General features: G+C 64.1%; 4 protein-coding genes and 1 long non-coding RNA gene across 11 annotated transcripts in view; 3 read left to right on the forward strand and 2 right to left on the reverse strand.

Moving 5' to 3' along the window:
* PPP1R16A (protein phosphatase 1 regulatory subunit 16A) overlaps nt 1–10696 on the forward strand; it is a 41132-nt gene extending 30436 nt beyond the window's left edge. For 2 of the 5 annotated variants that reach the window (XM_017667694.3, XM_073230353.1), the window contains exons 2-11: nt 5091–6110; nt 7192–7262; nt 7339–7484; nt 8628–8731; nt 8801–8925; nt 9020–9145; nt 9229–9304; nt 9382–9511; nt 9754–9919; nt 10116–10696. In XM_017667694.3, the coding sequence (XP_017523183.2) occupies nt 5870–6110; nt 7192–7262; nt 7339–7484; nt 8628–8731; nt 8801–8925; nt 9020–9145; nt 9229–9304; nt 9382–9511; nt 9754–9919; nt 10116–10472 (1542 nt within the window). In that variant the 5' untranslated portion in view covers nt 5091–5869 and the 3' untranslated portion in view covers nt 10473–10696. Of the gene's footprint in view, nt 1–5090; nt 6111–6528; nt 6620–7191; nt 7263–7338; nt 7485–8627; nt 8732–8800; nt 8926–9019; nt 9146–9228; nt 9305–9381; nt 9512–9753; nt 9920–10115 lie in introns of those variants that run through there. The other 3 variants (XM_073230354.1, XM_073230355.1, XM_073230356.1) reach the window with 3 other exon arrangements.
* Nucleotides 1170–12281, reverse strand: LOC108401631 (uncharacterized). 2 transcript variants are annotated; one of them, XR_012128639.1, is made up of 6 exons: nt 12141–12281; nt 10635–11384; nt 5830–6100; nt 4320–4403; nt 2535–3535; nt 1170–2427 (listed from the first exon to the last, which is right to left on the reverse strand). It is a non-coding gene; the product is annotated as an uncharacterized lncRNA (long non-coding RNA). The 2 variants fall into 2 exon arrangements; XR_012128640.1 differs by having other exon boundaries at nt 10635–11387; nt 12141–12276.
* On the forward strand, nt 12034–15290 carry GPT (glutamic--pyruvic transaminase). Of its 2 annotated transcripts, XM_037023265.2 has the most exons (12): nt 12034–12170; nt 12507–12834; nt 12952–13041; nt 13120–13228; nt 13380–13513; nt 13617–13860; nt 14001–14080; nt 14151–14287; nt 14383–14557; nt 14644–14799; nt 14876–14988; nt 15060–15290. In XM_037023265.2, exons 2-12 carry the CDS (start codon nt 12673–12675, stop codon nt 15148–15150), a joined length of 1491 nt encoding a protein of 496 aa, XP_036879160.1. In that variant the 5' UTR covers nt 12034–12170; nt 12507–12672; the 3' UTR covers nt 15151–15290. The 2 variants fall into 2 exon arrangements, with proteins under 2 accessions (XP_036879160.1, XP_036879159.1); XM_037023264.2 differs by lacking the exon at nt 12034–12170 and having other exon boundaries at nt 12439–12834.
* A 299-nt stretch (nt 15291–15589) lies between these two features.
* Nucleotides 15590–17587, forward strand: MFSD3 (major facilitator superfamily domain containing 3). Its single transcript, XM_037023140.2, is given in 9 exon segments — nt 15590–15651; nt 15979–16226; nt 16229–16420; nt 16721–16778; nt 16780–16836; nt 16838–16858; nt 16931–17076; nt 17129–17221; nt 17287–17587. Coding segments are annotated over 9 exon segments (1158 nt in total). The 3' UTR covers nt 17568–17587.
* Nucleotides 17559–24047, reverse strand: RECQL4 (RecQ like helicase 4). Its single transcript, XM_037023253.2, has 23 exons — nt 23799–24047; nt 23701–23734; nt 23518–23618; nt 23210–23350; nt 22297–22898; nt 22107–22206; nt 21911–22037; nt 21676–21789; nt 21445–21576; nt 21274–21366; nt 21066–21202; nt 20556–20639; nt 20304–20477; nt 20050–20229; nt 19836–19977; nt 19501–19763; nt 19157–19430; nt 18956–19085; nt 18707–18876; nt 18454–18634; nt 18230–18380; nt 17952–18060; nt 17559–17883 (listed from the first exon to the last, which is right to left on the reverse strand). Exons 1-23 carry the CDS (start codon nt 24045–24047, stop codon nt 17666–17668), a joined length of 3906 nt encoding a protein of 1301 aa, XP_036879148.2. The 3' UTR covers nt 17559–17665.
* Nucleotides 24048–24063: the final 16 nt, after the last annotated feature.

A 24063-nucleotide genomic window follows, 5' to 3' on the forward strand; every position in this document is an offset into this window, starting at 1 on the left:
TCTCAGGAGATGGGTCCCCACATCCTCACCCACAGGGGCTCCTCCCTCCACAGGGACTGTTGCTGAGTCAGCAGTGGTCATCTAATTCCTTTTCTTTTAAAAAGAAAAAAAGTTGTTCTTTTGAGAAAGGTCACCCACATCGCCCTGCCTGCAGGGCAATATCTTAGGCTAGCTGTGGGATTTAAGGCATCCACGATGCCTTGGGCACATCCTTTAGGAGTGGGACCCTGTAGCTTTCCAGGCGGGCCTTCCATTTGCACCTCTGCTGGCCGCTCGCTCCGGATGTGCTCTCCTGGGCGGCCTGGCCCCAGCCTTCCCTGGACACTGCTTGGTGACATGCTAAGGCATCCATGGATGCTGTAAACCCCACAGCTAGTCTCAGGGCCTGCCTTCCTGTGTGTGCCCCTCCCCTGACATCTGATACCCTGTCTGCTCTCATCTTGTCACCCCTGTCCTGTCCTGTCCAGGACCCTCTGGGTGGTTGTGCAGGTCCCAGCCTCTCTCCTGCAACCTCTTTACACCCCACCCCCAGATTTGTCTGAAAGCAGCTCCCACCGCTTAATGGGCAGAGACCAGCTCCTCGGCCAGACACAGAAGACGCCCCAGGAGCCACCCACGCTGCTATCTGTAGCCCTGTCCTTTCAGGTCCACCTGGCAACCAGCAGGTGCGCTCCCGCCTGCCGTCCCCCAACAGTTTAAAGTTGTTTTGAACAGGTTTATCTTCACGTGTTCTCAAAGTCAAACAGCAGAAATGACCCAGAGCACTTGTCCCCCACCCAACTGCCTCTCTTCTTCACCCTGCTCGTGACCTCTGTTCATCATGTCTTGTCTATTTTTGTTATGTTTCTAATGTAGATATAAATGTTCTTATTTCTATTTCTTTTCTATCATATGCAGGTTTCATTTTTCCTTTTTTTTACCGAGCAAACACTACTTCTTCCCGCTCTTGCCTTCGTAGTGCAGGAGAGGCTTCCTCTCCAGGCCTATTGAGTGAGGCCCCTTTTATGGTCAAGTGCTCTGTGTCACGAGGGCTGCCGCAACCAGGAGCTGATGGGGGCGCTGGGGGACCGGGCGGCAAGGTGTGTGCCCTGGCAATGGCACTGTGTGTTCACATGGTGTCACAGAGGTGAGGGTGCTTGTGGCAGCATCCCAGGTCTCCTCCCATGGTCTCTGTGCCCGTGGGGTGGGCTGCCTGCCCGCCTGCGGCAGTGCTTGGCCCCAGCCTCCCTGTCCTCGCTGCCGCACCTCCTCAGCCCACCCTGCCCACTGCCAGCTCTCAAGCTCTGTTCAGAGCCTGTGGGGAGCAGGCGAGGCCCTGCCATGGGCTTACAGCAGGGCCGCTTCCTCGCTTGTCTGGGCACAGAACTGCCCCCAGGGTCCCCTGTGCCCCACCACTGATGCACATCCTGTTCCTCTGCTGTTCCCACCTATCCCCTGTCCCCACCCCAAGAGCAAAGCTAGGTCAAGCAGGGAGCCAGGAGGGAGGTGTGCTGGCCAAGTGACCAGAGCACGCACACAGCGGAGTGCCCATCGGGACACATCGGAGGGCAGGCGGGGCTGCTCTTCATGGTCTTGTCCTCTACTTGGTGTGTCTGAGGATCTCTGGGCATCTAGCTCCTCCCTGACTGGACGGTGCTGGCCACAGGGCCCCTGGGCCTCAGCTGGTCGTGCTCCCTGACTGTGCCTGGCCTTGCCTCCTCAGCCCGTCACAGACACCCAGGGTCCTGTTGCAGGGTCCAGGTGTGGCTGAGGAGACAGCAGGGGCCATGCCCTCTAGTGGAAGAGACAGGATGAGACACAGGGCCAGCCGGGGAAGCCTCCCGGGCTTGGAGCCATGGGGGGACTGGAGTCTTCCAAGGGGAGCCAAGCCGGGTGGGGGCTGGGTGCCCTTGCTGCCCCATGATCTCAGGTCACAGTCCTTGCCCTCATGCCCTCTCTGTTTGTGCAAAGAAACAAGCATCTGTATCCATCCTCAACACCTGGGCAGTGTCACCTCCACCCTGGGCTTTCGGTGACCAAGTCACAGCCCTGGCCCTTGGCAGATAGATGGCCTCATCTTGCTGCTGTGCAGGATGGTAATGCACACATCATTTTCCCAGGGTGAGGGGCACCCAGCTGCCCAGCTTTCACTATTGTGGACAGACAACAGATAAAGCAGTCTTTGGATTGCAAGTTGTAGTAACCCACTCCAACAAGCCAAGCAGGATAGGACCTACAGCCCCAGAATCAGGGGAAAGGTGTGCCCTGGGCCTGATACAGGGGGGCTCCCCAGCCTCCATCCCCTCTCCCTCAGCATTCCTCTGAGACCCCTTCATCCCTTCCTCCCTCTCTGAACATGGCATGGCCTCTCTGGGTGAGGAGGTGGTACTTACCGCTCCTCGCAGGCTCTGGGCTTCTGCCACACCATCTCTGATTCTCACACAGATCCTGAGGTGGACATGAGAGGCAGTGTTGTGAAGTGGGTCACAGGACTCCAGGTCCAGGCATGGCCTCAGCTTCCCCATGTGGAAAATGGGGGTAATGATGGGACCTACTGGCGGAGAGCTGTGGTAGGCGTTATGGAAGGCTGCTGAGACCCTCAGGCCAGCATGGCTCTGTCCGGGCCTGGATGGGGTCTGGGCATGGGTTCCTGTCCCCAAAACCAGGTGTCCAGTACTGCACAGTTGCTGCGGTCCTTCCCCGGGCCTCTCCTGATCTCAGTTCCGCACTCCATGCAGCTTGCTTGGGCACGGAGCCAAGACCTGGGAAAAACTGCCAGGTTATCTGTTTGATATTCCAGGGAGGCTTGGGGCAGATTTGTGCACCAAGGCAGAGCTGCCCTGCTCAGCCCGCCTTGTTCTGGGTGTGGTGTGGTGGCCGTTCGGACAGACTCCACTGAACGCCTTGTCCTTCCTGGCTCAGCCAAAGGGCAAGTCTTCTAGCTCCGGTGGACTGTCCCTGGGCTGAGTGGCTGGGAGAAGGTGACCGACTGAGGCTCTGGGGGGTAGCAGGAGGATCCAGGGGGCCAGGGGCTTGGAAGTTCAAGGCTCAGTCTGGGAGGAGCCAGGCACAAGACACTGTCATGCCCCCTCGACGGAGGCTCTGCCAGATGGCGGCGCCCCCTGCCGCAGGTCTCTGGGACTCCCTGGGCCCCCTCAGGCTCAGCTTGGGTACAGAAGAGGCAGTCAGGGCTGCCCACGGTGACGGAGACCGCCCCGAGGAGACCGGGGCCTCAGGAAGGCGGACCCACGAGAGTCGGGGGCTGAGGACCCTCGTAAGCTGCCACAGCCCAGGCCAGGACACTGGCTTCTCTGTGCGCTGCCCAGGGCACTGGGGGCCCTCTCTTCCCGCCGCAGCCAGAGGGCAGGGCTGGTGGAGAGGCGTGTTGAGGTTCTGGGTCCTGCTGTGTGGTGGACTTTCACAGACGGCCTTCAGGATGCGTAAGCCAAGAGCAGCATGTACTCAGTTTGAAAAGCTGGTTGCTATTTTAGGTTGTTTTCTGTAGAATGTAGGCATCGGAATCTCTTCTATAAAATGACGAGGTGGATGGCATCTCCTAAACCCCATCAACCCAAGGAAGATCAGTTGTGGCTGTGCAGTCGGCACCCATCCGGGGAGGTGAAGCCAGTCCCTGAGACTCTAGGAGCCCACTCTGCTGGGGAGCCTTGGCCCTTGGGGGATCCTCCTCCCTATGGGAGAATAACAGGGGTTCCTTTCCCATGGCTGGAGACTGGGGGCCTGGCAGAGTAGGCTGTTGGGGTCAGCTCCCTGGCAGGCCCAGGTGATGGCAGAGAGGTGGAGGTCCCACCCTGTAGCCATGTGTGTATGAGGGCAGTTTGCCAGCTGGTGGAGGGGCATGAGGGGCAGGAGCTGTGAGCAGTCAGTGCATGGAGAGGGCTGCCGTGGGGGCGAGGTCCGTGCCATGCCGCAGGTATGGTCTGGGACCCACCCCCACCCTCGTGGATGGGGAGCTGGCGGGCTGCCTGTAGGACCTGGCTCCTGGCCTGTCTCATGACGGGGGAGCTGTCTTTCAGAGGGCAAAGCTGGGCTCAGGCTCCCCAGACGGGAAGTCTGGGCAGCTCATGTGTGCCCCGGCAGTTTGCATAGGTGGCCAGCTGGGAGCAGGCTGCCCAGAGCAGGAGTGCTGCCTAGAAAGCTCTTCACTGGGGCCTCCTGGTCCCCTGTCCCATCCCCAGGCTCGCAGGGAGGACCCTGCTGGAGCAAAGTCCAGAGCAGGTCAGACTTGTGAAAGGCGGCTCCCAGGTACGCTGGCTGTCCCCGAGCAGGGCTGATTTGATGTGGCCCGAGTCAGTTCCTTCCAGAAGGAAGGGGGCACTCACTGAGACGTCCAAGTGCAGGTCTGGGTCTGTATCTAGATGGTCACAGGGCCTGGCCGAGTGAAAATTGGGACTCCTGGTGGGCACCTGTGTTAGAGTACAGCCAGGGCCATTCCTGAGGTTAGTGCCCCTGCCGGGCCGCCCGCCTGCCTGTCTGTCCCGATAGATCTCAAGCTCGGCAGGCCTCCTGTGCTTTTGTCTGCATGACAGGGGCTTTTACTGCAGCCCAGTGTGGCTGGGCATTGACGGGCCTGGGCTAGGGAGCCTGGCGAGGAGGAAGCCCAGGTGTTGACTGGTGAGGAGCTGGGGTGCTGGTCAGGACAGGCTGTGCTCTCGGCCCTCAGAAGCTGAGGGGGGAGCCCGAGGCTCAGGAGGCAGGACCTGTCCAAAGGAAGGCTGTAGCCTCCCCAGTCCTTGCAGGGGCTCTGGGGGTGTCCGAGAAGGTGACCTTGCCTGACCCAGCCTGGAGGCGAACAGGTCAGCAGTGCTGTGGGAACCAGGACCTCAGGATGCTGCAGGGAGCACCCCCCAGGGGCCAGCCCCTGGTTCTGAGGGCAGCTTCATGGGGAGGCTGCTGCCAGCCTGGACGGCCCTTTGTGGGGACGCTGATTTGTCAGCCAGAGTTGGGCAGACCAAGCCTCTGCCAGCACTGTGGACTAGCAGGGCTCCCTGCAGGCCGAGGGTGGGGCTCACACAGGGCAGGGCCCTGGTCGCACCTGCCCACTTGCTCCGCCCCCGGGAGCCAGCCTTGAGGTGTTTCCTGTTCCCCTACAGGCCAGTGGGAGCTGCCTGCTTCCTGTTGCTTGATCAGCATCTCCTCTGAAGGAGAGGTCCTTCTGAAGACACAGTGGCCAGGCCTGCTGCTTGTAGAGTCTGAGCCCCAGGCACTGAGGTCCAGGTCCCCAGGACTGAGCACATGCCCTGCCCTGGCCTCTTTGGTCACGGAACCCGCCCTCTGGCTACACCTGATCCTTAGCACCAATGCACTGACCCTGGAAAACAGACAGGACAGGGGAGGGGGGACCAGACCAGGCCATGGCTGCTCCCAGGGTCCCTCAAGCTCCTGAGGCCTGAAGGTGAGGGGGGCTTCTAGGGTCCCAGGGGCCTCTGCCCATTGCCCTGTTCTCTCTTCCCCCTTGGCAAGGTGCCAGGAAGCTGCGACTTTGTTATCTGGGTAATTGCTTCAGACCCTGGACTGAGCTGCCCAGGTCCCAGGCTGCTTCCCATAGGCTGTGCACCCTGACCCCAAGAAGGAGTGAGGCCCTGCCCATTGAGTGGCTGAGGTGCCAGGGCTCCTGGGAGGCGAGCCACAGGCACCTTCTCTACACTGTCCTTTCTGCATGGGGCTCCTGCCCTTCAGGGCTGCCTGGGCCTGGTCACAGCATGGGGCCTCTTGACCCAGCCTTGCCAGGGGCAGAGGGAACTGACCTTTAGGGAGGGGATGCCCCCAAGGGTGCCAGTCCAGCGAGCTGCCCCACCCTTCAGGCCCAGCCTAGACCCCGTACTCCCTCACCTGGTGTCCCGGGCAGCCCCCCTGGTAGGCAGCCCCCACCATGGCTGAGCACCTAGAGCTGCTGGCAGAGATGCCTGTAGTGGGCCGGATGAGCACACAGGAGCGGCTGAAGCATGCCCAGAAGCGACGCGCCCAGCAGGTGAAGATGTGGGCCCAGGCTGAGAAGAGCCACAGGGAGAGGCCACGGAAGGAGGTAGCGGGTGGCGTGCCGCGGAAGCGGGTCCTCTTCCCTCCCAGTGTCACCCTTCTGGAAGCTGCTGCCCGAAATGACCTGGAGGAAGGTGAGTGTGGCTGCGTCCCAGGGCAGTGCACGGCTGGCAGCCCTGTCCCCTGGTGCAGGTGTCTTGAGACCTCCCAAGGGAGCAGCCCCTTCTTACAGAGGCCTGGGGTCTGGCCTGGCTTCCTCAGCCATAGGCCCCAAGTGGCGGGCAGTGCACACAGGGTCCTGCTGTAGAGGGGATGCTGATGGGGGTAAGGCAGGAGCACGGCACAGGCCCACAGGAGCTGGAGAAGTTCCAGGGGCTGGGCTCAGGTGGGCTGGGGGTGGCCTGCAGGCTTCGTTGCCTCTTGCCAGGGTGCTGGGCGATGCTCAGGGGAAGGCTGACCACCGTGTGGGTCCTGGGTTCCCACCTCTGTAAGGTTGGACAGTGATGCCCACCTCAGCAGGTTAGTGCTCAGGAAACTGGGCTCCCCACACAGGCTGGCCCCCTTGATGCCCATCCTGGGCTCTGCCTCGGGCCACTTCTCCATCAGAACCTCCCAGATGCAGTGACAGGCCTGGGCGCATGGGGTGAGCAGTGCCTGCAGGCAGAGCAGGTAGGGGCGTGGTGGGTGTTCCCCAGGCCAGGGCACGAGAGTGTGCGAAGGAGGGTGTGCCCCTGCTGCCTGCTGAGCACAGCCTGGGAGGGCCGGGCCACGGGAAGGTCCCAGGTGACCTTGGTGAGAACCTGGGCCCGCATGGGAGGCTGAAGAGGCGTGGACAGGGGTCGGTTGTTCTCCTGGGGAAGTCCTGGAGGGGCAGGTTGGGGACACTGCAGGGTGCAGGGGGCCTGCTGAGGGGGTGCCAGCACCCGGGCGAGAACGGGAGCATTTGAGGCCCAGTGGGGACCTCCCCCCCACAGGAGGGCCGCTTTGGGAGGGACGGGTCCTGCCAGGGCTGGGAGCAGGGGCTGCTGTGTGTGCCCCTGAGTTCCGGCGGTCCTCCTGTTCCTGTACTGCTGCTTCCTCGCCATTTCCTGCTCTCCTGGGTGCAGCCTGGTGGTCAGCCCCGTACCCTTAGGCACTGGGACTTGACCAGGACAGTGCTGGCCGTGGTGGAACCTTTATCCCTGCATCCTGACCACACCTCCCCACTTCTTCCAGTCCGTCAGTTCCTCGAGAGTGGGGCTAGCCCTGACCTGTGCAATGAGGATGGCCTGACGGCCCTGCACCAGGTCAGCGTGCTGGGGGTGGCTGGGAGTGGCAAGGATCTCGAGCCCAGGCTCTGGAGCTCAGGTGCATGGTCCGCAGAGCTGCATCGATGACTTCCGGGAGATGGCGCGGCAGCTCCTGGAGGCCGGGGCCACGGTCAACGCCTGTGACAGTGAGTGCTGGACGCCCCTGCACGCTGCGGCCACCTGTGGCCACCTGCACTTGGTGGAGCTGCTCATTACCAGGTAGGGCCTGCTGGGAGCAGGTGTGGCCAGAGTGGGCATCTTTGTTGGGGAGAGTGGTAGCTGGGACCCAGGGTGGGCAGGCCCTTCCTCGAAGATGGTAGTTCATCCTGAGAGACATAGCCCAGGTGTGTCCTGTGCGGGAAGTGCCCTTGGCCTTTTAGCCTCTTGTGTGCCCACCTAACTTGGCTGCTGGAGATCAGGGCCTGGGCAAGGGCCGAAGATGCTGAGACCCCTAGGGAACAGGCATGTGCTCGGGCCAGTGTGGCCTCCTGCCTGCCAGGCTCCTGGCCTGGGTGTGTCCTCCTGTCTAGTGCCATGAGGCGTTTTGGAGCTCCTCGAGGGCAGGCCTTGACCTCCAGCTCAGAGAAATGCCATTCTGGTCAGCAGTGAGGGTGGAATCAACAAGAAGGACAGGGTACCTGAGCATAGGTGGGGCCTTTAACAAGGAGGACCAGGGCAGGGCTCCTGAGCAGCCACCTTGGTAAACATGGAGGACCATTGGCTTCACGAGGATCCAGGGGTCCTCTCCATGGCCTCTCCCCTCTGACCCTACTAGTAGGACACATGGTCAGGGGCTCTATCTGTCCTTGGAGTGGTCCAGGTGTGGATGGTGGGCATGCAGGTGGGTGGCAGTCCCCCCACCTCACATAAATGCCTTAGAGTGGTTGGGGTGGGTATGCAGCATTCGGGGCAGCTGGGGGGTATGCACAGGCAGCCCCTAGCCCCACTCCACTCCTCCACAGTGGGTACCCACCCTTGTGTTCTAGGCTCCCCTTCAGCCCCCTCTGGCCCCCATTACCCCTGCTGTGCTCCTGCCTCAGCCCTGATCTCTGGGGCCCTCAGAGTCCCAGCACCCACTCCTGGCAGGTGGGCCTACTGGTAATGGTCATGGGAGCAGGAATGAGGAGCTCAGACACTGGTGGAGACTGCAGGATGGCCTGCCTGGCATGAGAACAGCCCAGGGCTGAGGGGCAGCTAGACAGGTCCAAGGGCATCAGGCTGGGCCTCCTCCATATCAGCCCCACGCTGTCCTGGAGGGCAGCCCTAGGCTGAGGGCCTCTGAGAGGGTACTGCGGGTTTCCGTGGGTGGGAGGAGGAGAAGGGTCCTGTGGCCAGCAACACCCCACCCGTAACTCGCTGCAGTGGTGCTGACCTCCTGGCGGTCAACACTGATGGGAACATGCCCTATGACCTGTGTGAGGACGAGCAAACGCTGGACTGCCTAGAGACAGCCATGGCCAACCGTGGTGAGTGCAACCCCATCATCCACCAGGGGTGGTGCCAGGGCTGCCAGTTCTGAGCCTGCTGCCCTGCAGGCATTACCCAGGACAGCATCGAGGGGGCCCGGGCCTTGCCAGAGCTGCACATGCTGGACGACATCCGGAGCCTTCTGCGAGCAGGGGCTGACCTCGATGCACCCCAGGACCATGGGGCCACGCTGGTGAGGATGGGGCCCCTGGGGTGCGGGCAGGGGAGGCCGCTGCTGCTGGAGAGGCACTGGGCCTGGGACTCAGGGCTGGGTGGTTTGCCCACAGCTACACATCGCTGCCGCCAGTGGGTTTAGCGAGGCGGCTGCCCTGCTGTTGGAACACCGGGCCAGTCTCAGTGCCAAGGACTGCGATGGCTGGGAGCCCCTGCACGTTGCCGCCTACTGGGGCCAGGTGAGTGGGGGTGGGGGTAGCCGGGGTGCAGGTGGCCCGTGGCTTCCAAGCCTTCAGCAGCAGCCCAGGCCCCTGGCCCACAGGTGCACCTGGTGGAGATGCTCGTGGCCCACGGGGCGGACCTGGACGGGAAGTCCCTGATGGATGAGACGCCTCTTGGTGAGCTGGGGGCTGCCTGCGCCTGGTGGAGGGGATAGGTTAGGAAAGTGTCCGTGGCCCCACCCATTTCTCCTCAGACCTGTGCGGGGATGAGGAAGTGCGGGCCAAGCTGCTGGAGCTGAAGCACAAGCATGACGCACTCGTGCGTGCCCAGGGCCGCCAGCGCTCTCTGCTGCGCCGCCGCACGTCCAGTGCAGGGAGCCGCGGGTGAGCTCCAAGTGGGCTGCCCAGGGCCCTGCTGGCTGCCCCACCCTCAGCCTCTCTAGCTGTGTCCCCGCCCTGCTGGCTGCCCCACCTCCAACCATCAGGCTTGGCCTGTCCTGCCGGCTCTGCCCCTGGCATCGCCTGCCCTGCTGACGTTGGCTGGCAGGCCCAGGTGCCTGCAGGAGTTCAGGGCAGAGCACAGGGCAGGCAGCGCCCTTCCTCCCACCCTCCCTGCCCTTCCCTAGGAAGGTGGTGAGAAGGGTGAGCTTGAGCCAGCGCACCAGCCTGTACCGCAGGGAGCATGCCCAGGAGGCCATCGTGTGGCAGCAGCCGCCACCCACCAGCCCGGAGCCCCCGGAGGAGGATGAGGACGGCCAAACTGACACGGAGCTGGGCCCGCCGCCCGCGGAGGTGGGCTGGAGCTCTGCATGCACTGGGGGGCGCACGTCTCCGCTGCACCGGCCCTTCACCTGCTTCCTGGGCTGTTGCCCCATGGTGCTCAGCCGCTGCCCCCACCATCGTGTGTCCCTTGACTACCGCACAGCCCAGGGCCCGAGGCCAGAGAGGGCCCTCCTGATGGCCTCTGGGGCCTGTACTCCCCCAACAGGAGGAGGACCCTGAGGTGGCTTGGCCACACAACGGCAGAGTGGCAGCCCCCCCGGGGTGGCACCTGTACTCCAAGCGGCTGGATCGCAGTGTTTCCTACCAGCTGGGCCCCCTGGAGAGCACCATCCCTGAAGCCCTGGCCCCGGCTAAGGCCTGCCACACCCTGGCGGATCTCAAGCGTCAGCGAGCTGCTGCTAAGCTGCATCGTCCCCCACATGAGGCCGACCAGCCTGTGGACACTGAGACCCCCCAGCCAGAGAGCAGCCCCAGGGCCGGCAGAGACCCACCCCCGCTCAAGCTCGCAGCTCCTCCGGGGGAGCCTCCCCCAGAGAGGAGGCCATGCTGCCGGCTCACGTGAGACATGAGCCACACAGGACCACGAGGTCTGCCACAGGCTGCCTCAGGCCTCCACTCTGGGGACCCCATATGTGTCCTGGTACTGCTGTGGGTGGGCAGTCAGCTTCCCTGTTCAGGACGCCAGCCCCCTGGCTCAGGGATGAACATGTGGCAGAAGCCATACCTGAGCGGCTTGGCTGCGAGACCAGTTCATGCTGTGACTGTTGATAAAGGGCTGTTCTGCCACCTGCCTTGTTGTCTGTTGGCCGGGCCACTGTCCCCGTGGTGGGGAGCTGTCATGTTGCTGGGCCTGGGTGTGTCTGTCCTTGCGAGCACCTGCCTGAAGCCCGGAGGTGCACGCTGGGGCTTGCTTATGGCAGCCCAGCCCCTGCGTGGGAGTGCGGCCCCCCCAGCCTCTTGGCTGCCCCTTTGTGACTCTGTGCTTTCCTGAGGACAGCAGGGAGTTTGCAAGGACACTCCTTGTGGGGGCAGGGATCCTGGCTGGGAAAGGGGGAGTGTTTTCCGCAAGGCTGTTGGGCCAGAGCCAGGAGGACACACTGGCCCGAGGCCTCAGAACCTCCGTGGGGGTGGTGATGGGGGCGGGCCGCCTGTTCCTGGCATGCAGCCCTGATCCTGGGGCCTGGCTGCCAGCTTCCGCCTGGGCTGGCAAAGGGGGCCAGCAGTTGGCCACTTAGGAGGCTCTGAGCTGGTTGGACATGGTGGGTCAGGGTGACAGGGAGGGGCCCCTCAGGGTCCTCACGTGGTAGGGCTGAGGGCGCTGCCAGCTCATCTGTCCATGGCAGTTGCTGGGTGGCATGGGCCTGGGTCACTGCCTACCTGCCTGGGACCCGGTTGGCCCAGTGTGCATGGGGCCTGCCCACCCGAGCATCTGGTTGGAGGGGTGTCGGCAGGACCGAGGGAAGGCCGGGGTCAGCTGCTGGTTAAATTTAGTGTGTGGGGCAGGGCACTGCCCAAGCTCCACCTGTTACCACGACTCCACTTAAGCCCTGCTGCCAGGGAGGCGGGGGCTGGCTCCTTCTGGGGTCAGGCTCATATCAACTGTGCCCCAGAGCCAGAAGGGCAGGCCTTTTCCCCTGGGGGACGAGGTGGCAGCAGAGTCAAGAGGTGCAAGGTGAGACAGGCCAGCTGTTGGGGCTCTGGCTGCTTCCTCTCCAGCAAGGGTAGCGGAGCCCAGGTCCCCTCAGGCCGACCAGCAGCCTGCAGCCCAGCTGGAGGGCTGACTCTTCGACCCTCAGGCTAAGATGCCTGCTGTTGGGCAGCCTTGGGCATGGCCTATCAGTTTCTTGCAGGGCCTGGTAGGTGGGGCCCTGAGGGCTTATCACGGCTTGCCTTCCACTCTCTCCACCAATCAAGAACAGCAGGGAAGGGGCGCTTAGTCACCCTGTCTGTGGGCCCAAGGGCAGCTCCAGGCTGGCATGATGAAAGGGCGGGACAACAGCCCAATGCTGTGGAGGGCCCTCAAGGGCCCTCCCTCTCCCTTCCCCCCTCCCCCCACCGTACCCCAGTCCAGAGACTCTGGCCTCGGCACCACCGACTGGGGGCCAAGGTCCAAGCACAGGGCTCTTGCAGCCTCCAGCCGGCTAGGACGTGGCCACCAGCCCAGGAGGGGCCCTGTGCCTTGCTCCCCTCCCCCGACACCTCCAGGATTCCCCAGGCCTGGCTCAGTTACCTGGGAGACAGGCTGCTGGCCCGAGCAAAGGTGGGGGTCCCAAGAGGTTTAGGCCGCAGCCAAGCCCTTCTGCGGTAGACCTTCTCCCTCAGAGCTGTTCCGCCGCTCTGCCTTCAGGGTGCTCAGCCCACCTCCCCTCCCCCAGGCCCTGGTCCTCCGGGCTTCTTAAACCTTCTGTCTGTCCCTACCCGCTCCGTGGGTCTCTTGCTCCCGGTCATGGGGACACTGGGCGGCACTGGGCCTTGCCCCAAGCCCCGCCTGCCTCCTCACCCACTCCCTCTGCCTCCCTGGGGCAGAACTGTGCCCAGATGGGTGGGGCGGGATGGCAACCCCAACCACCTCTCTAGCCTTTTCTGTCCCTTTCAGTGGGGCCAGCAGGCTGCAGCAGAGAAAGTGCCCTCGCACCTACATCCCCGACCCAGACTCCCCGGGCCCCACGCAGCTCTGCAGAAGCCTGGACCCGGCGCCCCTCCTCCCTCTTCTGTACCCTGCCACCTCCTGAGCCTCCCTACTGCCTGGTCCGAGCAGGATCATGGCCTTGAAGGCAGGTGGCCGCAGCCCTGCTGCTGTGAATGGACTGCAGGAGAAGGTGCTGACACTGGATACTATGAACCCGTGTATTCAGAGAGTGGAATACGCAGTGCGCGGCCCCATTGTGCTGCGCGCCCTGGAACTGGAGCAGGAGCTCCGACAGGTACAGTCCTGGGCCCCACGGTGCTCTCCAGCTTCACCTGGGCCCCTGAGGCGGCCCCGTGACCAGGGAGGCCCGATCACAAGGGAGTGGTAAGGCCCACCTGCCCCTCCCTCCCAGGGCGTGAAGAAGCCCTTCACTGAGGTCATCCGCGCCAACATCGGGGATGCTCAGGCCATGGGGCAGAAGCCCATCACATTCCTGCGCCAGGTGAGGCTTGGCACTGCCCTGGCGCCCCTCCCCGGTCAGCCCTCGTGCCCTGGCCTCGGCATTCCCTCCTCCCCTCAGGTCTTGGCGCTCTGCGTCCACCCAGACCTTCTCAACAGCCCCGATTTCCCCGAGGATGCCAAGAGAAGGGCGGAGCGCATCTTGCAGGCCTGCGGGGGCCACAGTCTGGGTAAGTGCCGGCGCCAGAACCGGCCCAGGCCCCGGGGAGGAGCGAGGCCCCGGGGAGAAGGGACCAGCCCGCTGGAAGGGGCGGGTCTCTTCCGGAGGGCGGTGCGGGGACCTCACGTGTCCTCCCTCCCTCCGCCCCGCCCGCGGCCCAGGGTCCTACAGCGTCAGTTCCGGCGTCCGGCTGATCCGCGAGGATGTCGCGCGGTACGTCGAGCGCCGCGACGGAGGCATTCCCGCCGACCCCGACAACATCTTTCTGTCCACCGGGGCGAGCGACGCCATCGTGGTAGGCTGGGGCCGGGCCGGACGGCACCGCGGTTCTCCGTGCGCCGCTGGTCGTGCCGCGCTTGTCCTGGCCCCGCCAACCTCGCCTCCAATCCCGCCCGCAGACCGTGCTGAGGTTGCTGGTGGCCGGCGAGGGTCGCGCGCGCACGGGCGTGCTCATCCCCATCCCTCAGTACCCGCTCTACTCCGCCACGCTGGCCGAGCTCGGCGCCGTGCAGGTGGACTACTACCTGGACGAGGAGCGCGCCTGGGCGCTCGATGTGGCCGAGCTGCGGCGCGCGCTGCACCAGGCCCGCGACCACTGCCGCCCGCGCGCGCTCTGCGTTATCAACCCCGGCAACCCCACGGGTGCGCACCGCCCCCACCCCCGCCCCGCCTCGCGCCCCCACCCTGCCACGCCGCGGTCAGCTCGCCCCCACCGCGGTGCGCGCAGGGGGCGATGCGCGCCTTCTGCTGACCCCGGCCGTGCCCCGTCCCCTGCGCCCCAGGGCAGGTGCAGCCCCGCGAGTGCATCGAGGCCGTGATTCGCTTCGCCTTCGAGGAGAGGCTCTTCCTGATGGCTGATGAGGTGCTGGCAGGGGCGCGCATGGGGGTGGGGAGAGGGGGGCGGCAGTGGGTGACGTCGCTCGCCCCTCCAGGTGTATCAGGACAACGTGTACGCCGAGGGCTCGCAGTTCCACTCGTTCAAGAAGGTGCTCGCGGAGATGGGGCCGCCCTACGCGGCGCGGCAGGAACTTGCCTCCTTCCACTCGGTGTCTAAAGGATACATGGGCGAGTGCGTGCGCGCTGGGCGGGCGGGGCTCGCGGACCCCAGCCACGGCCCAGATTCCCCTTCCCGACCCTACCTTCACGTCCGCCCTCGCCTGGCAGGTGCGGGTTCCGTGGCGGCTACGTGGAAGTGGTGAACATGGACGCCGCGGTCCAGCAGCAGATGCAGAAACTGATGAGCGTGCGGCTGTGCCCGCCGGTGCCGGGCCAGGTTCTGCTCCACACGGTGGTCAGCCCGCCTGCACCGTCCGACCCCTCCTACGCGCAGTTCCAGGCGGTGAGCGGGAGGGGCCGAGGGGGTCGGGGGCTGCGGGCTGCTGCGCTCTCGGCCCCGCCTGACCAGCCCTCCCTCCGCGGCCGCAGGAGAAGCAAGCGGTGCTGGCTAACCTGGCGGCCAAGGCCAAGCTCACGGAACAGGTCTTCAACGAGAGTCCTGGCATCCGCTGCAACCCGGTGCAGGGAGCCATGTACTCCTTCCCGCGCATGCAGCTGCCCCCGCGTGCGGTGCAGCGTGCTCAGGTCTGCGCCCAAGGGGGCAGGCGGGGGTCCGATGGCCCGGGCCTGAGCCGCCCTGACCACCCTGCCCTGCCCGCAGGAGCTGGGCATGGCTCCTGACATGTTCTTCTGCATACGCCTTCTGGAGGAGACCGGCATCTGCGTGGTGCCCGGAAGCGGCTTCGGGCAGCGGGAAGGCACCTACCACTTCCGGTGAGGCCCAGCCCATGTGCAACCCCCTTCCAGCCCCCACTCCCTTGGTTTACTACCCGTCTCCCTTTTAGGATGACCATTCTGCCCCCCATGGAAAAGCTGCGGCCCCTGCTGGAGAAGCTGAGCCAGTTTCACGCTAAGTTCACCCACGAGTACTCCTGAGGCTCCGTGCTGGAGGACTGACGGGGTCTGGGGCCCTGGGGTGTCCCTGGGGCCCTCTGGACTTGCTACTGCTGCCTGTGGGGCTGGGCCCCTTCCTCTCTGCAGGCCTTAATAAAGCTGTGAGACAGCCTGAGTGCTCAGAGGCTGTGCACATACTGTGTGTACCCCCACCCCGACCCTTTTTATACACTCCTGCCTTTCTGTGCTGGTCATCCGTGCAGGACAGGGGACCCAGCCCTGGGGAGCGGTCAAGGAGGCTTCTAGAGAAGGCGACTTTTCTGCAGATGTAGTGCCCACTGGTGGGCTGGGTGTCTGCTGTGGTTTCTGGTTTTGGGGCCCAGACTGACAAACATTTAGTAACAATTAGGAAGAGTAAGGGGTTGTACCTCGTTGGTGAACCCCGAATTTTTAGGGGTGGGATGGGGCTGGACAAAGAAACATGGGCACAGGGCTCCAGGGTGGCCCCATCCAGGAAAAGCCTTTCCTAAGGAAGACAGGAAAGTATGTCTCGTCTTTGGTCCTCTTCCTGTACTGCCCACCTCTTCCCTGGCAGCATGGTCACCATGAGTTGGCTGGGTGGGTGGGCAGCACAGGACACAGCCTGAAGCAGGGCTCAAGGAGGAAGTCCTGGCTTCCCAACTGGCTGCGCCTGGAGCAGGGATGGGGAGCACATAGGTCTCACTTGGCCCATGTTGAGTTGTGTGGTGAATGTGTGACACCCTTGGGTGCAAATGCAGTCCCTGGGCTGGGAGGCAGTTAGATGGGAGGTCCCCTTCCTATCTGGGGCACTTGAGGGCAGATGCAGGGAGAATGCAGGTGAGATGCCAGGAAGAGGCCCTTGGGGACAGATGGGCTGGAGGACCCACGGCTGGGGGCTGTGTCCTTGCTGGTGGAACTGCCTCCTGCTGAAGCCATCCAGGCCAGGCTGCCTGTCACCGTGGTGGGGCTGCTGTTGTCGATGGACCTGGGTGCAGCTGTGCAGGATGTGGCCCTGGCCATGCAGCTCCTGGAGCTGACGGAGCTGGGGGTAGGCAATACCGTGCAGGTGGTCGCTTAAGAGCTAGGGGTGAGCTTCCAGACCTTGTGCCCACCCTGTCCTGGCCCCTGCTCTTTCTGCTTCTGGCTGTCACCCACTGGCTCACTGCTGCCCTGCCCTGGGCTTCACCTGCCTTGCAACAACTGCCCCCCTACACTCTGCACCTCCTGCAGGGCCTGCTGGCTAGTCCTGGGACCTTGTGGACAGTGGGCTTTGTGTTCATTTACAAGCTGGGTGAGTGAGGCCTTGAGTCAGGCAACAGGAGGGATGGGGTTGGGGCAACTCCAGGTGGGGCCACAGGAGTGCTGGAACCGGGGTGGGGGTGCTGCCATCTTTCTGGGTTCTGCGCTTGGACCTGATCTCTGGTCCTCCAGCTCCAGAGCCACACCCCTCTGTGTGGGTCTCTCTGAACCTTGACTAACGCCCAGTCCCAGCTCCTGTGGCCCAGGACAGAGGCAGGGCAGGGGCCGGAGGGTTAGTGTGCGAGGGCCTCCGAGAAGGGAGGCAGGCTGCACCTGCTCACTCTCCCCACAGGTGAGCAGGGTGCCAGCAGCCTGTTCCCACCCCTCCTGGTGGACCAGCGCATCTCCACTTGAGATGGCACTGTGGAAGTGTGCCGTGGCCTGCTCTATTGCCAGCTCGTTCCTGGGCCCTCCTGCTAGCAAGGCACCAGTGAGCCCTCCCCACCTGTCCACCCCTCAATCTGTCCCACACCTCCTGACCTGCCTGATCTCCTCACCCCAGAAAGCCACTGTCCCTGCTGAAGTCAATGCTTCAGTTCCATCTTGGGGACCTGGCCTGCCAGCTAGCCCTCTTCTTTCAACTGGATGCCCCTGGGGGCCGACTGGGCCCTGGTACAGTCCTGAGAGGTGAGGGGCTGGCCACAGGGGGTGAGGAGCCCAGAGTCCTGGGCCCTGCTGACTTTGGCCCTCCCAAGGGCAGCCTAACTGAGCCTGTGTCTCCAGCACTTCCTGGGGGGCCTGGTCACAACTGCCACCTTTACTTTGATGTTGCGTTGCAGTCAACTGGCACCCAGTGAGTGCCCTGCAGGTGACAGGGCATGGTGGGGACACTGAGGGGCTGCAGGGACGGGGTCCAAGAAGTCCTGGCCTGATTCCTCCTACCCTCCCAGGCCATACACTACAGCCTCCAGTCCACTCTGGAACTGCCGGGGAAGCTGCTGCTGGGCATGCCCGCTGGAGCCCTGGCAGACAGCCTGGGGCTGCACCTCTGCTTCCTCCTCTTTCTGGCACTCTCAGCCATGCCTGCTCTGCACCATGGCCTGGCTGTGTCTGTCTGGGATGTGTGGCACACAAGGCTGTTCTCAGACTGCCTGCCGGGGGCCACCCTGCCAGAGAAGAGGATCCTAAGAATGACCTGAGCATCTTTTATTCTGTATTTTGGGGCTTCCTTGCCCCTACACTGTCGGTGGTGAGTCACCTTTCTGGCAACTGATGCCCCCTTTGCCTTCAGGAGCAACTACACCTGGCCCTCCACACTGTGGCCATGCAGCCCCTGCTCACACCCACCCTCCCATGTAGGGCAGGTCAGCGGCCCCACAGCAGGATCTCCTCCGTGGCCAAGTGCATCAGGGCCGGGAAGCTCAGATGCAGGTACTTCCTCCAGAAGCGCCGGTCCCGCCCATACACCTGGGCTGGGTAGCGAGGGCTTCCTGCAGTGCAGCAGGAGGTACAGCCCTGAGGACTCTCAGCCAGTCAGGCCCCCCACCCTACCTGCATCAGGGCCAAGCCTCCCAGGCCCTTACCAATGCCATGAAAGACACGGGCCACAGCCCTGCCTGAAAACTGCTGCTCTGGCCATGTGGACAGGAGGCGGCGGATGTCCTGGCGGACCTTGTCCTCCCAGGCCTGGAGCTGCAGGTGGGGGCGCGTCAGGCCAACATGAGCTTCCATGGCACCGTATTCCACGTGGCCCACCATGGTGCAGGGAAGGAGGCAGGGTGTGCGTGCAAGCATGTTGCTGCCTAGCTTCACCCCAGACCCACGTCCCACCCGTGACCCCCCAGGAGGAGCTGGCACTCACCCCGACCTCTCCTGGCTCTGGCCCCTGCTCGTCCTCCATGGCCCCCAGCCCCTCTTCCTCCCTGAAGTAGTGGCTGAGCAGGGCCTTGAGCCTGGCACTGCGCTCTTCGTCTGGCTGCTCCAAACAAGGCCCACAGCTGGGGAAAGCCACGCTGTGGTGGGACGGGCATGTCAGAGGGGGCATGGGGAGGACAGGGGCCAGGGCCCGCCCATCCTCTCCAATACCTGTGAAAGGCACCGTAAGTCTGGCGCAGGTAGGCTAGAGCCTCCCGCTCGCGGGCCTGCACACGGCTGTACAGGAAGTGGCAGATCTCGTCCTTTTCCTGGGCTGTCAGGTCCCCAGGGCTGTGCAGGTGGAAGGCCAGCTCTCTGAACTCCACCAGCACCCCCGAACCCTGGGGCATGCCTGCCAGAGAACTCATCAGACACAAGCAGGCGGTGGGTGGGTGGGTGGCAGGCAGGGTTGGTGTAGGCGCACCTGTCCTGGGCTTTGGGCCCCACTGCAGTTGGTGGAGGGCCTGCCGCACACGGGCCAGCTCCCAGCCCATGGAGTCCGCCAGCTCAACCACATCAAACTCCACAGAGCAGCTTCCCCCTGCTGTGTCCTCAGGTGGCTGCCGGGCCAGGCATACAGCCAGGGGGGGACACCTATGCCAGGGGAAGAGACACGTGATTGGCAGCCCCAGTCCTCTTTCTCTGCCTCCAGCCTGGGGTGGGGTGTGCTTACCTGCTAGCCAGGGCATGGAGCTGGCCAGGGCCCCTGGGGCAGTGCAAGTGGCAGTGGGAGTGGGTGGGTGCCAGCAGTGCCAGCCAACGCTTGGGGTGCAGCTCAAGGTAGCACAGCAGGGTTTCAATGGCTGGGGGACAGAGCAGGACTTAGAAGACATAGGAGTGTGGGGTGCCCCCATGCCCGTCCCCAGCTCCTTACCCTCCTCAGGCATGTCCAGGGCCTGCACCAGCAGCTGCACTGGGAGTGCCCGCTTGTGGCCAGGGCACCGCACCATGTGCTCGTTGTGGGCCTGGGCCTCCCCTGGGGACATGACCTCAGCAGAAGGCTTTCCTTGGCTCTTGTCCCCCTCGGGCTTTGGGGGACGCTGGGTGCAGGTACAGGGCGGGAACAAGTGCTGCACCAGCGTCTTCACAGCCCAGAAGTCAGTGGCATTAGTGTGCACGTGTCTGCGCAGCTCCCGCAGGTCCTCACCCTGCAGCGAGCAGCTGTTAGTGTGCGCCCTGGCTTGGGTGGGCTTGGGGCTCTGGCAGGCGGGCACCAACCTGAGGCTGCAGGAAGAGGTGGCAGTGCGCAGGCTGCTGGTCCCGCCCAGCCCGGCCCACGGCCTGTACGTAGCTCTCGAAGCTGGGAGGCAGCCCCAGGTGCAGCACTGCCCGCACATCTGGCAGGTCCAGTCCCATGCCGAGGGCTGCTGTGGCTACCACAGCACGCACCCGACCCTCCGTGAAGGCCTTCCACACCCGCCGCCGCTCCCGGCTGCACAAGCCGGCGTGGTAGGCTTCAGCCACAGCCTTGGGGACTTGGCCTGCAGGAAGATGAAGATGGTGGGGGTATGGCAGGTGGGAATGAGGGTGCACGCAGGCCCACCCCACCTCACCTCTGGGGCCTGAGCCCTGGACCATAGGCAGGCAGGTGCAAAGCAGTGCAGCGATGCGCTCCGTGTCCTCTCGTCTATTGCAGTAGATGATGACAGAGTTCAGGGCATGAAAACGGTTGCTCTGCAGCAGTGTCACCAAAGCCTGGTGGGGGACAGTGGTCAGTGCGGACAATAGAAAGACAGAGCTTCTTCTGGGTCTGGTGTGCACACCTGCCTGGTCTGGGTCCCTGTCCATGGACACAGAGAGGTGCAGGTTGCTGGGGATGATGACTGAATCCCTGAGGACAGATTCCTCAGCCACACCCAGGTGCTGAGCCACGTCTCGGGAGGTGCTGCGTGTGGCAGTGGCTGTGAGGCCCAGGAAGCAGTGCACGCCCGCGTGTTCCCGTAGCACCTATGTGGGAGGCAGTGGTGAGTACACCCTCCCACCACCCCTGCCTGCTCAGCTACACCCTGAACAAGGCTCACCTTGCAGATGCGGAGGTAGCAAGGCCGGAAGTTGTGAGACCACTGAGAGAGGCAGTGGGCCTCATCGATGCAGGCGAAGGCGACTGGGGGCAGCCGAGACAGGCAGGCGGAGGCCCCAGCCCCAAGCAGCGCCTCGGGGGCCAGCATCAGCACCTGCACCTGGGCCGCCCAAGCCTGAGGAGGGCCGAGTCAGGGGCACCACCCAAGGGCCTGCCTGCCACCCCAGCCCAGCCCGCCGCCCAGCCCCTTCACCTTTCTCAGGGCAGAGTCTCGCTGCTGTCTGGCCATGCCTGAGTGGATGCAGGCCGCCTTCAGGCATGGGGGCAGGCCAGACACCTGCAGGCGAGGGAGCACAGCGCGCTGCAGGCGACGCGGCCCTGGTTCTTCCTCAAATGCTTCTCAGAGTTGCTCAGACCACCAGCTACCACTGTTTCCACCCCAAGCCCTCCAGGGAGAAAAATACCCAGATCCTGGGTTCTACAGCTAAGGACTGAGAGCCACCTGTGGATCTCAGCTCAGGGGCAGCGGCACACAGGCTCCAGGGGCGAAGGCCCTTGCTTCTGGCACCGATGTGCATGGGGGTGGGCCTGGGTTTGGCCAGCCTTGTCGCTGCTGCCTTTGGGCCACTGCCAGGCTTGGGGCTGCAGACAGAGCTGGTGAGCTGAGAAGCGCAGAGCTCAGCAGCTCCAGGGTGGGCCTGGCTAATAATTAGCATCCCAAAGAGATTAGAGAAGCCCGGGGCAGTTCTTCCTGGCCACCCACCTGGTTGTCCATGAGTGACAGGAGAGGAGAAACCACAAGTGTAAGGCAGGGGCTTCGCCGGGCGTAGAGCAGTGCCGGGAGCTGGTAACACAGCGACTTGCCAGCGCCAGTGGGCAGCACCAGTAGTGTGGACACACCTGGGTGGGAAAGAGGCTCAGTAGTGCCTCTGTGGGGCTGGGCCCCCTTTTTGCCTCCGACGCAAGCTCACCAGACAGGATCTGCATGACCACATGCTCCTGCCTCGGCCGGAAGGATCGGTGCCCCAGCTGCTCCAGTGCCTGGAAAACCTCAGCTGGTGTCTCTGTGGACACAGGTTTTGGTCAACATGGCCCCAAACTGATCCTCAGTAAAGGCTCTGGGCTGATAGGCATCTGCTCACCTACCACCTGCCCCGAGGGTCCCAGAGGGTAGAGTGGCAGCACTCTGTGGGGTGGGCAGGGCGCCTGGGATACACGCTGCTCCATAGGCACCATCTGCTCAGGCCCAGCAGGCTCTGTGCCTTCCTCAGCCACTGGGAGCAGACAGGAGAGAGGGCAGTGAACCCCAGGCAGGGCTGGTCTCATTCCAGCAAGGCCACTGGCTGTAACTTCCTCTCCACACCATCACTCACCAAGGAGTTGGCAGTAGGCGGTGCCCCCACTCTGGGCTACTTCCTCCAACGTGGGCAGGGTCTGCACGGTATCCTCATTCTTACCACCCACCTTTTGGGCAGCAAGGACAGATTCTAGGCCAGAAGTAAGGTTAGTAAGGCCTTTCGTTTGAGCCACAAATGCCCTTCCTGAAAGACTGCAATGCCCGCCCCAAGCAGTGCTGGCCCAATCTCCCATCCAAGGCAGAGGCCTCACCGGGGTGGGGGCACTGGGATGCCCAGTGGCCGTGCTGCCCACAACAGAGGCAAGAATCCTTAACTGTGGCTCTGGGCTGACCACCCGCAAAACACTTCGCTTTCTTCTGCCACTTCTGCTTCCACACCTGAGGGGCCACAAAGGGTCACAGGACAGGAGGCAGGAGGGATGAGGGGAGTGCCTGCCCCCATCTCACCTGCTTGCGGAGGAGCCTGCCATGCAGGGCCTGGCCCCGCACGTAGCGTTTGTGCTTCATGCTGAGCCGCACGTAATTACCCCCTCTCCCGATGGCTGGCCTGGAAGGGATGCACAGTTGGGCCATGTCCAAAGCCCTCCCCCCGGGTTCAACTCAAGGCGACCCCGCTGGGAGGCTGAAGCTGTGGTACCTGGGGGCTGTGGGGCTGCTGGGAGGCTGTGCCTGCCTGGGATCCCCTGGACAGCCTTCTGCATGTGCCATGGCCCCTGCTCTCTTAGATGGGTGTCCCACTTGGTTGCCATCCTGCTGGTCCTGTGCAAGGCTCCCTTCTACCTCCTCACGCTGTCTCTGCTTCTTGTCTTGACTGTTGCCATGCTGGGGACTCCCTACACTGACTCCAGCTGCCTGTAGGGCTGGAACCTCTAGGCCCCATAAAGGTGCCTGAGGGCCCATGCTGGGCCCAGGGATGGTTGGGACACCTGAAGTCGGAGGCTGCAACTCCTCTGCACCCAGGCCAAGCTGGCAGTCCTTAGAAGCCCCCAGAAAATCAGAGGCCCTGTCATGACACCGCTGCAGCCAGCCGGGGTCTAGGGAGCCCAGCTGCAGGCTCAGGGACTCCCGCAGTTGCTGGAGCCGACCTGGCTTCAGCTGGGGCCTGGGAGGCTGGGGGGCCACCGCACTGGCTTCTTCTGGAGAGCTGGGGACAGCCTCTGCACCTGGTGGTCCTGGGGAGGCCATCTTGGACAAGAGTCTTCGCGGAGGTCGGGGTATGCGCCCCATGGGTGGTCCAGCCTGGGGTGGGGGGGGGGAGCAGACCAGCAAGCAGAAACTGGGACCTCTGGGCTGCAGCGGACTCTGACACCGCCGGTCTCCACCTCGACGGCGAGGCAAGGTGAGACCAGGTGGGAACAGAGGGAGCTGAGAACACAGGCTGGGTCTGAACTCTTCTCAAGGGCTGTGTCCTCCTGGTCGATGCTGGAACTGGGAGTGTGTGCGCAGGGGTGGGGAGGGTAACAGGAAGGGGTGTCTGATGATCCTGTCCCTGGGGTGACGGCAGCTCTGAACCCACTGTGGACATGCAGCCTGCCCAGCCTCACGCTTACCTGCAAGGTGCCCTTTAGATTGGCCTTAAGCCTCAGGCCATAGTCCTGGACAGATTCCTGGGGACTCGGCCCTGGGTGAGGACGGGGACTCCGAGTCGCAGCCCGATTCAGGTGAGACCCCCAGCAGCTGGACTCCGGCACCTGCAGGAGACAGTGGGGTCCCAGGCCAGGAAAAGGCTGGTGTGCCGGACGGAGGGGTCTCCAGTCCCGCTTCCACCCTGCCCAGTGGTCTCCACAAGTTCTGAGCCTCACGGAGACTTGGCCACGCCACGACTCCTCGTGGAGGCTGGGTGTCGGGGCTCGGATACCTCCGCCGCCGCCGCGGAAAGCGACTTTTCGGGGCCGCGGAGCCCGACGTCGCCGGCCTTGCCCAAGGCCTCTTTCAGGGCGCGGTATTCCCGGTAGAGCGCTGGGGGCCGGGAAAAGGGGTCAGCGTCGGATGGGCTCGCTGCACCTCCGCCGCTGCCTCCGTCCCGCGCCCTCGCGCTTACCGCGGGTCTCCTCGGGCGCGGCCTCCACGTCCTCCTGAGAAAGGACAGCGTCAGCCAGGGGCCGCACCCTCAGCTCCCCGCTCCCGGACAGCCCGCACCTGGCCTGGCCGACGCCCGCGCCTCCGCTGGAAAGCGCGCTCCCACGCCTGCAGTCGAGCTCGGACGTCCCGCAGCCGCTCCATGGCGGGCGCAGGCCGAGACCCGCGCCCCGCGAATCTCCCGCCCCGAGGGCGACGCCAGCTGCCAGCCAATGGGGGTGCTCGGCGGGGCTGCGCGGCGGCCGCTCTGCCGGGACAGCCAATCCGCGGAGCCCTAGCGGGGCGGCCAATGGGGGGCGCAAACGTCATTGCGGTGCGCGGCGGC

Source organism: Manis javanica, chromosome 2 (assembly GCF_040802235.1).
Source record: "Manis javanica isolate MJ-LG chromosome 2, MJ_LKY, whole genome shotgun sequence".
NCBI lineage: Eukaryota > Metazoa > Chordata > Mammalia > Pholidota > Manidae > Manis > Manis javanica.

Coding starts and splice junctions, on each gene's coding strand:
- GPT (XM_037023265.2), top strand. CDS start 12,673: ATGGCCTTGAAGGCAGGTGGCCGCAGCCCTGCTGCTGTGAATGGACTG. Junction 13,514..13,616: donor GGGCGAGCGACGCCATCGTG/GTAGGCTGGGGC, acceptor TCCCGCCCGCAG/ACCGTGCTGAGGTTGCTGGT. Junction 14,558..14,643: donor CCTACGCGCAGTTCCAGGCG/GTGAGCGGGAGG, acceptor CCGCGGCCGCAG/GAGAAGCAAGCGGTGCTGGC.
- RECQL4 (XM_037023253.2), bottom strand. CDS start 24,047: ATGACGTTTGCGCCCCCCATTGGCCGCCCCGCTAGGGCTCCGCGGATT. Junction 23,619..23,700: donor CGCGCCCGAGGAGACCCGCG/GTAAGCGCGAGG, acceptor CCCGGCCCCCAG/CGCTCTACCGGGAATACCGC. Junction 22,899..23,209: donor ATCTAAAGGGCACCTTGCAG/GTAAGCGTGAGG, acceptor CCCCCACCCCAG/GCTGGACCACCCATGGGGCG.